Source organism: Haemorhous mexicanus, chromosome 7, assembly GCF_027477595.1.
Source record: "Haemorhous mexicanus isolate bHaeMex1 chromosome 7, bHaeMex1.pri, whole genome shotgun sequence".
In the NCBI taxonomy this organism is placed as follows: Eukaryota; Metazoa; Chordata; class Aves; order Passeriformes; family Fringillidae; genus Haemorhous; species Haemorhous mexicanus.
Window position 1 is genome coordinate 23598263 of NC_082347.1, and position 13213 is coordinate 23611475.

General features: G+C 43.0%; 1 protein-coding gene across 4 annotated transcripts in view; it reads right to left on the reverse strand.

The window, feature by feature from the left end:
- The window catches only part of PAX2 (paired box 2), an 83301-nt gene that overhangs the window by 38986 nt on the left and 31102 nt on the right, over positions 1 to 13213 (reverse strand). For 2 of the 4 annotated variants that reach the window (XM_059851458.1, XM_059851455.1), the window contains exons 4-5: positions 10138 to 10223; positions 7963 to 8082 (exon numbers count right to left, since the gene is read on the reverse strand). In XM_059851458.1, the coding sequence (XP_059707441.1) occupies positions 7963 to 8082; positions 10138 to 10223 (206 nt within the window). The remainder of the gene's footprint in view (positions 1 to 7962; positions 8083 to 10137; positions 10224 to 13213) is intronic. The other 2 variants (XM_059851457.1, XM_059851456.1) reach the window with 1 other exon arrangement.

The following is a 13213-nucleotide window of genomic DNA, read 5'->3' on the forward strand; positions in this document are numbered from 1 at the left end:
ACCCTCATGGATTCAGACACCATGCTCCCTCGGACTCCCATACTCTTTACATCCATGACAACATATAACAGCCACCTCCATGATTGCAGGCTACTCAAAGTAAAACTCATCTAAAGTGAACAAGAAGATCCAGAGAACCAGGAATCTAGCAAAACTGGAGAGCAGCCTTTGCACAGGTAGAATCATTGAGGAGGCAGAGACACTAGGAGGAGTTGTAGCTGCCTGACTCCTGTTGACATGTTAGCTGCAACAACCACTCCCAAGAATGAGTCAAAAAGTGGAAAAATATCTAACCACAAACTAAATACCCATAATAAGCAGTCAGAAAAGCACACACTTATGGTGCTCACACAAATAAATGTAAAGAAAAGCTCTATGCATAAGTAGCTCCCACAAAACATAGCAAATTAACATTAAAGACACAAGAAAGCAAACTGAGACACACAAAGGTACTAATGTAGGTGCATGTCAATTAAATGTAATTACTGAATAAACAAATAACTTACAAAAGTATATGTATGCTAACTAAATGATAACCTGTAACTCAAAGTAATTTCTTTAAATTAACATGTACAGAATCAAATAAGGTAAATAAATACAAAATATTTACATAAATAAACAGCCTTTATACAGGCAAGAACAACCAATATGTGTATATATAGATATATATATAACATACACACAAATATATAACCTCAATGCAAATACACATCTGTACAAACTATATACAGAAGTGCACAGCACTAGCAGGCTACATATTCATGTCCAGCAACCACAAAGATACATTGATACTCCAAGAATGTAACAACACATACACTCAGAATGTACATACAAATATACAACATTCACAAATATGCTCAAAATGTGAATACAAATACCTCGCATTCATAAAAATACATAGCAGTAATACTGAGCCATACATGCCCAGACATCCATATGCTCCACAGTATCCATCCTCCTACTAGGCAATATTATACACAGCTCAACATACACGTTTTCTAGGTCTCCATAGGCATGCACAAAAATACGGGTCCAACCTGCCACTCACCCCAGTACATAAGCACAGATAAGTAGAGACCAGTGGTCCTAACACAGAAATGCAAAAAACAAACAGGCGTGCATTCCTAGAGACACAAATACACAATCAGAGATGCACACAAATATAACTGAAGCCAGACCAGCTTGTCTTCAGAGAATACCAGCCCCTGCCAAACTAAGCAGCACAATATGCTTTGGAAGCAAGGCATTCTGTCCAAACTGCTTTCTGTGATGTAAGCTGTTAACTCTCCCTTACCTGACTTCTTCCTGAGCAATGTGTACTCCCCAAACTCCCAGCATGTGTGCAGACACCTCACACAAATACATGTATCCTGTTTCTCCTGCTTACAGACTGACCTCCAGATTCCTGGTGCAGCAGCCCACATTTCTGTCAGTGCTGTGCTGCTTATTCATTGTCTTCTGCTTCATCCAGTTTCCCCCTCCTCTGTTTTCCTATACATACTCTCCCTTTTCTGACATCCTCCTGCAGTTTATTTATAGAGGTGCAGGATGAGTAGCAGGTGCTTTTCTTATGTCCTTCCAGGAGTCTTGTTAGCCAAAGACCTTCAGGAGGGAGAAGTGGGTGATCACTTAGAATAAACTCCCTCTTCAATTTGTATTTTCATCTAGAATGGCAGGGAGTGTTATCTAGACTTGTGTGTATAAACACAGTGAGCCTGGTCCCCTGTGACTGCTCCTGTTTGCAGAGATACACCATTGCTGCAAGCTGCCAGCCACTGGAAACTCAGCTGTGCTGCATAAAACAACAGTCCCAGGGAAAGTAGGAGAAAAACATTGTGAGAGTTTGAAAGACTCCAGAATCTGCTCAGCCCATCTGCACATCCATAAACTGCTGTGTGTACACCCCACAACTCTGTGTGATGGTTGGAACATGGGGTTAGCACCTGAGGCAATATAACTGCATGTGTCTCCAGTGTCATTAAGACTATTGCTGACCTGCAATAAAGCAGTCATATAGAATAACACAAACAAGTCAGCTGTGGTGACAAAAAATCACACTGTGAAACAATGCAGGCTCACCACAGACAGTAGTGCTGTTCCATCACCTGCAGGGGTCCAAACACACCCTGTTGGCTTCAACAATTATTAGGGTTTGAGGAGAACAGAAAAATACCTAATATGTCCAGAGATGAACGTACATCAGGCCATGACACAATCAAGTGGAATGACTCGCTCCTATTCTTAGCAAACATATGCAGGCAGCATAGAAAAATGAATGAATGCATTTCCCCACAGGACAGTTCTGGGCTAGACCTCTGTTCTGGTACAACTCCAGCATAAGCAAAGCATCACCATACTGCAGATGACAGCATAAGCACACTGTATGTTATGAAATGACCCCAGCATGCTGGGGAACACTGATATCACACTTCATGAAAACACACCATTCTGAACATGATGCTGCAGTGACATAGCTATATTGACTTCACTGTCATGGCCAGTCTTTTTTCAACCAACACATTATATCAGCTGCAGTAACAACTCTATGAATTGCAGTGACAGCACAGTAGAAACTGCGCCAGTGAACCAACAATTACCATGTTGAAACACCCTTACTGCATGCCGTGATGCAAACATACCACAAAAAACAATTCACAGCTGCTCCTGTGAAGAGTGTAATGGCCTTGAGTGTAATGGGGCAGCAGAGTAAGTAGTGATACAGTTAATCTCATCATTAGCATCACAAACCCACAACCTATAGTGATAGTTACAACAACAGGATAACCACAACCAAACTGCCTGCAAACACATACTGTGTGCCACTGACAATGACACAGTCATCTGAAATGTCATAGCTATGTCTCGCAAACTGTATTATCCCTGCCACTATGAACAACACAAATGGGGTCATACTTGCAGTGGCATACTCAGCTGCTGTATATCTGCTCAAAAACATAGACACATTACACACCTCTCTGCTCTGAGTTACTTTCCACTTGAAGAAAATTTTGAACTCAAGTCTTTAAAATAGTCTATGTCCTGGGGCAGTTTTTAAAAAACTTTTAGTACTGGGACTGTCACAGGTATCCCTACCTCACACTCCACCAGAAGGAGTAATTTTTAATTTCCCAATATGAAAATCAGATCACAGCAAGGTAGGAAAAGTCCCAAGCTAAACACTGTCAAGACCCTGCTCTGCACTCAGAGTCCTCCCATTTGGAGTGAGGAAAGAGAAAACCACCTGTAACAAAAGAACGGATTTTCAGTAGAGGGTGTTGTGGCAATAACAGTCTGAAAATTATATGAATGGCGCCAAATAGAAAGGCAGTGATGCTGCCTATCCTATAGCTCCAGGATTAACAGTGCAGATGCTCCTACAGAGAGTGGGCAGCACCCTGTTCAGCACAGCCCAATCCCATTTGAGGAGTGTGGTGAAACATCTGCAATGATACAGCTAACACTTCTTGGAAAACACCACCAGATCTGTAGAAATCTTGGTGACTCTCCATTGTCCCCCTGCACTGACACAGCCCTGCATTACTAGGTATCAGTGTCACTCACTCTAATAATCAAAATGACAAGAATGGGAAGGAGAGACTTCTGCCTTCTCAGGCTTGCTCCCCATCTCTGCTGGGGATTCCTTCACTGCAAACACCGTGAGTATTACTGCCATTTACAGTAGCAATCACTCCATCCCCTCCTCTCCCACAAACCTAGTGCTGATATTAGCACTGATCACACTAACAAGCCTTTGGGTTTTATTACTACTGATACTAATAATACTGGACACATTACGTCTGCTCCCACCAATAACAGACTGCAGATATGATCCCTGCTAATGTCGATAATACTGGGGGATATTATCTCTGCCGTTGTCGGCACTGCAGATATTATTGCCAGTAATGCTGTCAAATACTACAGATACTGTCAAGGACCAAGATTAATAATGCTGAGAATGTTACAGCACCAACCTCACTGGAAGTTGAATCCCAAATGAGAATTTAGGTTTAGACAGGAAGTCTGTTTGCAGCCTATTATGGAAAGAAAGGGCTGTGTCTCACAAGAATGTTTTGTAAAAATTGCTGAAGTTTCACCCAGCTGAAGATGCTGTGGTATGCTGGCAGCAGCTTGATATACTCTTTTCCTGTTATCTAATTATTTATCTATATCCTTCTATCTATCTATCTATCTATCTATCTATCTATCTATCTATCTATCTATCTTTCTGTTTATCTGTCTTTCGCTTTCTCTTCATTTCTCCTTTTTTTCTCCTTGTACAGTGCTTAAGACTACAATATGAGTGATACTAAGTTTTTGTTAGTGCCTCTGGGTGACCCCAGTTCTCATTCTTTTATCTGTCAGTTAAGGGGTTATGAAAAAGCAGAAGTAGTTGCATATTTTTTCCCTTTGTCCTTCTGGATATTGTATTGCTGCTTCTTAGTCTAGCAATGACCCTGCTGAACATGGTTGGCCTGCCATCATAGAGTACTACAACACTCAAATCATAAAGAGACAGGAATTCTTGTTTTCTGATGCAACTTGATAGTGTAAGACTGGTCTTGAGAAAGTCATCAGATGCTGCAGGGTGACTTCTACCTTTGGAAGATGGAAAGAGAATACCAGAAAGGTATACCTGCAGGTCTTTCCATCTGCAGGTAGGTGTAAATGATGGTGGGTGTAAGGTCAGAGGGAAGTTACAGCTCCGCTGGCAACACCCACAGACCACAAGAAATGGCACACAATGTGCTACACAAACGGTGGTGAACTTTTTTAGTCAAATTATTTTCAAACTCGCAGGAGACCAACTCTATCACAGGAGTCAGAAGTTTTGCAATCACTGGTTATAAACTGAAACAAAAGTGTAATTTGATCTTAACAAGGCAAATCCTGACCATCCGTTCTTGGCATTCACCTGAGGAAGACATACTGAGTTTTGAGGAAGGACTCACTGCCAAGGTTCCTTGTTGTGACTAGTAGTAGACACTCAAAGCTGCTTCCCAGCTAGCTCTCAATGTCATACATCACCCAGGCCACCCTTGCACTTGCAACCAGTGTATTTGGTAGGCTGGGATTCCCACTCTTCCCTCTAACTCCCTGTGGGCGACACACCTGGCTGTCAGTGTCCATCTCTGAACCCACCTCATGCATCCGTCTGGCTCCTTCTCTCCAACTCGGGAGTTCTGCTACATCATCTTGACACATAATTATCTCTCCTCTTCTTAATCATCTGTGCTACTGTCTAATGTAGACACCAGCTGCAGCAAGGAGGACCTGGGGGAGGGGGTGTGCTCTCATAGAAGCTTCTCTGTCTTTCTCCTACCCTGTTCCCCCCAGCTATCACAGAGGTTGCTAACAAGGCTTCCAGAACTGGTGATTCAGGAACAGCTTGGTACTTCCCCTTTCTGCTGAACTGTATTCCTCACAGAGGAATCCTTGCAGCAGAGCTGGTCCAACAGAGCGGAAAGAAAGAGAGAGCAGTGTTGCTTCTTCTGCCTCCTTTAGGGAAGAACCACTCCCTAAATGCTTGGAAAATAGATGTGCAAAGCTCACCAGGGCTTTTCAATGTGAGAATAAAACCTGAAGTTAAGAAAGAAACTGCAAAAAAGTGTTCAGAAGCTCTGGGAAATACTGAGAAGGTGTATGCATCCAGCATGAATATGAAAGAAATACTCACGTTGTATCTCTTGACAACTTTTCCTACTCCCCATCTCAACTAGAAATAATCAGAATGTTTAGAGCTACAGAGGAGACTGCCCAGGAATCCATGCAGATCACTGGCTTTGCAAAACTTCCCCTTGCACCCTTCTAACCTGAGGACTCAGCTCCACAAAGGGACAATATTTTCCAGCATTTCTGAAGGTCAGTGTGAGCCCAGATAATGCAACTCATTGTTAGAGATGTTGAGCAGCTAGCTTGGGGTCCCATGTGAGCTTTCTCTGGGTCAGGAGTACAACGTGTCCCTGCAGCAGATGTCTGGGATGGCAGGATTAAGGCTGTTATCTAAGGCAGTTGCAACCATGTCATGTAACTGCCACCTAAAACTCTGAGAGCTAAAGACAAGCAACATCTTCAAGATTGTCTGGTTGGTACCTTTCTGATTCCTAGTGGGATATGTGGGCACTTGGCCAACAGCAAGGAGCTGCATAGTGTCACTTGCCTAAATCAAATCTGGAATGAATTAAGGACTGACACAAAGAATAGTTCTTACAGTCAATATATCATTGTCAAGTGTCACAGTCTTAGATGGCTGCTGTGCTGTTTCTGTGTTTAATTGTACTGTTCCAAAGAAAGCTCAGGTTCTGAGGCTGGAAGTGACTGTGTGGCTGCATCTAAAGTGGGATGATCTTTCCAGCTATAGCCTGAATAGTAGCTAAAGCCAGATTGAAGAGCATAATTTCTAATGAGATGTGGAGGCACCATGTTGAGAGACGGTGATCACCACATAGGACTGTATGAGAACAGGGATTCACAAAACCCTCAAATAACTGCCAGGAGATCTGCACAACTGTTAGAGAAAAGTGTCGTTCAGTTTGAAATGAACTGAACACTATTTCCTTTATATGTAATGAGGGCAAATGCTGGAAAGGTTTGCAATACTTGTCCCTTGTTCCTGACATTTTTTGACTTTGAGGCATTGACTCAGCCCTTCCATTGCTACATATTTTTTTCTTAGCTGGGCCCTACTGCCATCTAGCTGGGAAATGGATCTTCCTCTGGGGCCCTGATCCAATTTCCAATGACATCAGCAAAAATCTTCCCATTTGCTTTAACAGAAGCTGAATTGGGTCCTTGCATCTAGTTTTACTTTGTATAAGGGAGAAAGGGAACGTGATGATTACCTTTTATTCTTAGGATTACTGTGTTTATTTGGATCAAAAACATACAGACGTGAACCTCACCAGAACCAATACTGAGAAAATTACTAGCAAAACCTCAAAATGCAGCATCTGTCTCAGGAGAGTTTTCTCTTCTCACCACATATCACAGAGAACTCTCATGTTCTCTTGCACTGCACAGCATTGGGATTACAGCACACACAGCACACTGAGCCACCTGTCCTAAGAGGTCTTTCCATGCAACAAGCAACACAACATACTGAAGTCAGAGCTGAATCCAACAAACTGGTCAGTCAATATTCTTTAAAAAGTTCACCTCCTGGCCCTCAGTTTTAGAACAAATCAAATTTTAAAAGACAGATTTAAAGAAAAGTGTTTGAAAGCCACCATAAGAGCACCAAGACCTTACCCACCCCTCCTGACTAAGTCTATTTAGACCTGAGGCTCCAGATTTTGATTAATTTCAGGGTCTTTGTCCTGAATACTTCACAGCAAGTAGGATGCAAAAGGAGAGAGCTTAATACTATTTCTTTACAGCCTTAGTGAAAGGCTTAGAGACAACCTTAGGATCACAGTACTCAGAAGACCTCCTGTTCTGCTTTTAGACTGTTGCAAGCATGACAGTTCTGCTGTGGTAGATGCTACTCATTGAAAACTGGGCCCTTGTGAGCACCAGCTAATGTAGCTTGTGGCACATCACAGGGCAGGAGCTTGTTTGCAAGGGGAATGAAAGACAACTCCCACATTGCTGGTGCTTCTCCAAGGTGGCACTTAGTTTGAAATCAAGTGAGTCAGGGAAACCATGTTTACCCACAGTTCAAAGTCTGGGCACCTGCTGGCTCCTGGGGAGCTCAGTTCCAGCCGTTTCCAGCAGTGAATGAACTTGGGATCAGCTCCAGCAATGGAGACGGCTCTCTGCCTGCTGAGCAGATGTCTGGAGACGCAGCCTGTCATGAAAGGCCTCAGAAGAAGAGCATTCCAAGCCAGCAGGGCAGTGGCGGGGAACTGGTCTCTTGCTAAAACTGATCTAGCCCCTGGAGCAGCTGCAAACCTTGGCCTGAAATTGGAGCCTGTACATGGGGACAAAGAATATAAAAGGGAGGATGAGCTTCTCCCCTCCCCCTACCTTCATCACGTTTCCTCTTCTCGCCATTCGACCGAGGAATCCCCAGGATCCCGTTAATGGAGTAAGAGCCCACTGGATCATTGGAGGCACTGGAGACAGGAGGGGATGCTGTGCTGGGCACTGGACGAAAGGAAAAGGGAGAAGGGGCCATCAGGAGAGCAGCACAGCACTCAGGGATCCCCAGCTGAAAGCTATGCATGCCACCAGTCTAATAGGAAAGCCTGGGCACTAAGCAGATTCCTGGTCCCTCATGCTGAAGGACTTACTCTACTGTATCCCAGAAAAGCTGCATCCCAGCTTTGCTTGTCCACTGCTATACTGTAGCTTCACAGCCTTCCAATACAGGGCCATTGATAACAAGTAAGTGTATTGCATCAAGAAGCTAAATGTTGTTACATCCCAGTTCAGAGCAGGCTTTCAAGGTAATCGAGTAAAATGCTGCATAGGCCACATTCTCTAGTGACTTCACAGTCCATCCATATTTTACCAGATCATTTCCGCTCAGTATTTTTTCACCAGGAGTGCACATGCTCTGTCTTAGGCAGACTAGCCTCTTACATGACCACTTCAAACACTTAGTGAAAAAATTACCTTCTTAGCATAGGTTAGAAGCACTTCAGTGCTGGCCTAGTAAATTTAGTTCCCTACTGGAATGACTGGGTGATACATACTACCACCCAGATTGATGAAAATCTAGTGCCTTCCTTTTGTACTGACCAGTATCAATAGGCAGAATGCTCTGGCCACTTGGCTGTCCAAGATTGCTCATGAATTTCCAATATATCAAAAGTGGCAAGTAATCCAAATTAGAAATGATCCCTTCATGATAATCAGGCCTTTAGAAAATAGAACAGGTAGACCTATGCATCCAGCAGGCATACTTATTGTGTCCCAGTGCGTCCCAGTGCTGGAAAGAATATCCCAGTTCTCTTACAGGCCACTATTCATCATTCAGCTCATAAAGCACTGATCTGAAGCAATCAATACATCCAACAGAAGCCTTTCAGGATGGAGCAAAACCTTTCCAATGTAGAGAACACTCTCCCACATCCTAGAACATCCCAGAGCAATGAGAGACTCCACTAGAAGCACTCACAATCACTATCCCAGCTCAGCCATTGCATTCCCTAGACTGCACTACTGTTCCAAGAAGGAATCTGCCAGCTCCATCTGTTGTGATCAGTGATTGCCAGTCCAGTGAGCAAGTCCATATTAAAAGGGCATCCAGAAATGTTCTTCCATATTTGCCCATTCTAATCCTGAATACAGTTTGTGTATACAGGACATCTACCAGCTCTGTCCCACGCAGATGAGCATTTTCTGGTAAATCCTTGTGTAGCAGCAGATTCTCAATAACCAACAGAATCTAAAAAAGTCTTAGGCCACAAATAAGCCACTGTATTTCACAATATCTCAGAATACTGCATGTTTTTCCTACTCTAGTTTGTCACTAGATAAAGCTATGCTAGCAAGAGCAAACATATCTACCCCACAGCCCTCAGATTAGAAAGTATCTCATCACACATCTAACACAGTACCTCTAAACAGACTAGGAGGCATTTAGTCACTGTATTACAGCCTCCATCTTCTGCTCACCTCAACAAACCAGCAAAACATCTCCCACAGCAAAAAAAAAAAAAAAAAAAAGCACTTTCTCAGTGAAATACACCCATGGGATACTTGACTGCAGAGCTGGAACAATTAAGAACTTAGTTGTGAAGCAGCAGGAATATCTTACCCATGTTTGTGTGTTACTACCATTAAAAAATGGACCATTTCCATCAAAGGGAGAGGAGAGAAGGAAAATTGGCAGGGAGGAAAAAGAGAGTCAAAATATGGACAAGGGAAAAGGTGAAGACTGATGCTTAGACAGGACAGCAGTAAATACTTCTCTATAAGGAGATGAGGGAGAGAGCATGAACAGGAAATGAACGTTAAGGCAGAATCATTTGGGCAAACCCTTACTTTGGACTAGTTTCTCTGTGATTATTTTCTCTGCAATGCAAGAGGGGAGACAAAGAATAGAAAACTCTGATTTTCATGGAGTCTTCTTTCCACTCACCCCTCCTCCCTTTTGCTCTGCTTAGCATCTGCTTGTCAGACTTTGTTCCCTCAACTAGGCTTCATCCCCATTTCCACTTGACCTGTCACCACCCCTCATGCCGGTCTACTTACCAATAGTATGTCCTGGTGCAGTCACACCTGTCCCACTCCCATCTGGTGTTGGGTGAAAAGGTTGCTGAACTTTGGTTCTGATGATCCTGGAAAATAATGAAACACATTCAGAACTTAAATGCATCTTCTCTGTGCCTTTGCAGACCCACAGTCCCAGATATCAGAACATGAAGGCTCGATCTGAGCTCTCGGTGCAGCAAGTGGCTTCATTTGCCGTGTGGTTCTGATTCTACTGCTTTAATAGTCCAGCTCTCAAAGAATCATACTATTTCTGCTCTGTCTTCTTTATCCCAGACTTGGGTGTTCACTGAATAAGGATGGTGTTCAGTGAGAAAGCTAGGATCTTCCGTGTGTTAACAGCTGCATTATCAATTATGGTCTGATCTGTGAGCATAACAGTGCAGTCTTCACAGCTAATAGAGACATTGCTAAATTTACAAATGGAGTAGCTTTAATTTTGTTGTCTACCTGAATAATACCCTTCTAACTGACTAAATGTTTTGTACTGGGGAAGGTTTGCCTAAAGCCCTTGCCCTTCATAAATGAGGTAAAAGCAGAAGGCATCTGTAGGGACTGGTAATGGGATATAGATCACCAGGAAAAAAGGATCCATCAAACAGGGCAAAAATTGGTGTTTGTCAGGTGGTGAAGGAACACAGTGTGGGAACTCAAAAAGGCATCACAAAGCTTATAATGTAGCTCAGAATTACAATAAACTGAAATGTAATTGTCAGTGCTCTGTTTCTTGTTACATGAAATCTTTCACCTCTAGGTCACTGGTTTAAATCCAGCTGAGGTCAGTGGTGAAAGAAAATCACTAGTACCTAGTACCTGACTGCAAGGTTCCTGACTACTGGCAGATATTGGGTATCTGTGAGTTGGAAACAGCTGTTCCACCTAGGAACTCGGTAAATAAGACATGACCTGTGATGGCCATGGAAACCAACTTTCTTTTCTGAGATTAGAACAAGCCTGTCCTCTCTTCAGCCACTCCAGCTGGGGTGTAGGCTGCAGATTCTCTTCAGCCTGAGCTTCTGGAACTCTTGGCCCTGCATTATATTGGCTTTATTTTCTACCCAAGAATCTCTCCAGAATGTGAAAGCAAATAGAAGATTTGTCCTGCCCACTTGAGAGCTTCCATTAAAAAATTGTTCTAAAGAATAAGTTGGAAAAACTTCAAAGAGCAAATGTGTGGCTAGTGGTTGATATGGCTTGGATAGAGATAGGCGGAGACATTGTGGGGGCAATTTTTAAAAACCACTTCTTCTGAGAATGAAGCCTTAGGAAAAGAAAGAGAACATCCCATCTCAGCAAGTTAGAAAACTCTGCTACAAGCTTGATGAAGTCTGACGTGTAGCTGGAGTACCTGGGACATAGCTGGAGACAGAGAATGTCAAGGTTCTAGCTGAGGATGGAGATCCAGATCCTCACTTCATATAGATCAGTGGTACCAGATGCCCTAATCTATAGGTGCTGAGACCCTATACAAAAAGTGTCTGAAGGCCTGAGGGCCAGATTCTAAGGTCATATGATTCATACTAGGTGAAGAGCTGATCTGAAAAGTGTCCTACAGCAAATAATATAACTTTTTTTCTTCTTTTCTGTTTTTTTCTTTTTTCCCCTCTTGTCTCACATTCCCCCTAAAGCCCCCTGAAGTGCCACTCTGGTTGTGTGAGTTTATTGATTTCCCCCAGCCCAGAGAAACAGAAAAAGGGGATGGGGTGCAGGCAAAGGGATGGAAATAGAAAGCTATAAATTATTTGTGACAGGAAAGCAATAGTGCCAGAGTGCTGAGCACAAGTCCCGTGTCACTATTAGATTCCTTTTAGCCTGATGACACTGTAAAAGAGGTTAAGTGTCTGATGGAATCGTACACCTTGGGGGCAGGGGCAGTCCAGGAGCAGAACAAGCCACAGAGAGCGGGTATATCAATTCTCCACGCCAATAATATTCCCCTCATTGATCGCAACACAAAGTTCAAAAATCTCATTATAGCTAGGCAGTCCTGGAACTTTTTTAAAATCAATAGAGTGATATAATATATGTATACTTTGTATAAATGTTTCTATCCATCCATCTATCCATCTATCCAAAATCTACCTGAGGGTGTCTAAGTTAACCTACACATTATACTGTGATATGTTCTATTGTAGTGTAGCATAGTGAATGGATTAGATTTCCCCTGCAGCCTTAGATGACATATTATAAAACGTCCTGTTAGCACTGGTGTGACATCAGATGGTTCCATTCATACTGAGATATGACATCATTTGTACTGGGAGATGGCACCAGACAGCTAAGCTTCTACTGAGGGGAACCATAAGATGAGTCTAATTATACTGAGATGGCAGATCAGGCTGTGCTGAATCATGCTGCATGAAAATTGCAAAGTTTCAAAAACCCATTTAGAGTAAAAACAGCCTGTGAAACACTGCAGGTATAAAATGCCTGTCCATAATAGTCCAAAACCCAGGCAGGGGATGAAAAGGAAGGTTCAATTTCCTTTCCCATTCAGTTCGAGGTCTCTTGGCTGAGAACACCAGTTAGTGCCAGTTGTGACTGTGTTTACTGAGATGTGTCCATTAGGAACTGGAATGAGACTCACCAGCTCATTGCACCAAGTAGCTGTCAGCTGGTAATGATTTTCGGTCACTACCAAGCAGGGCCAGATTTCTGCTAGTGACCCAGAGGTGAAAGGCTCTGTTCAGAAACATCCCAATCCTAAGAATGAAACTGGTCTTATGTCAAAAGAAAGTGTCCAGAAACCGTGAGCAGAGGTGACCAGTTCTGGTTGTGCTGCCTCCAGTGGCTTGGGTCAAATAATTTTTGGCATCAAATACACAGTGAACCTAATGAGGTGTCTGGTAGAACATATTTTCTATGGCTAAAAGAAGAGGCAGGTCTTGAAAAGACTCTCCCCAGCAAGTTCTTTTGCCCTAAAGTCATGACTCAACTCCAGTGTTTTAAGGAAAGAAGGGAATTTCAGGACTTTGGTGCTCAGTACAGAACACGGTAGTGCATCCCCCTGGGTCGATTCACTTAGGGACAGTGATAAACAGCGGAATAGCTAGGCAGC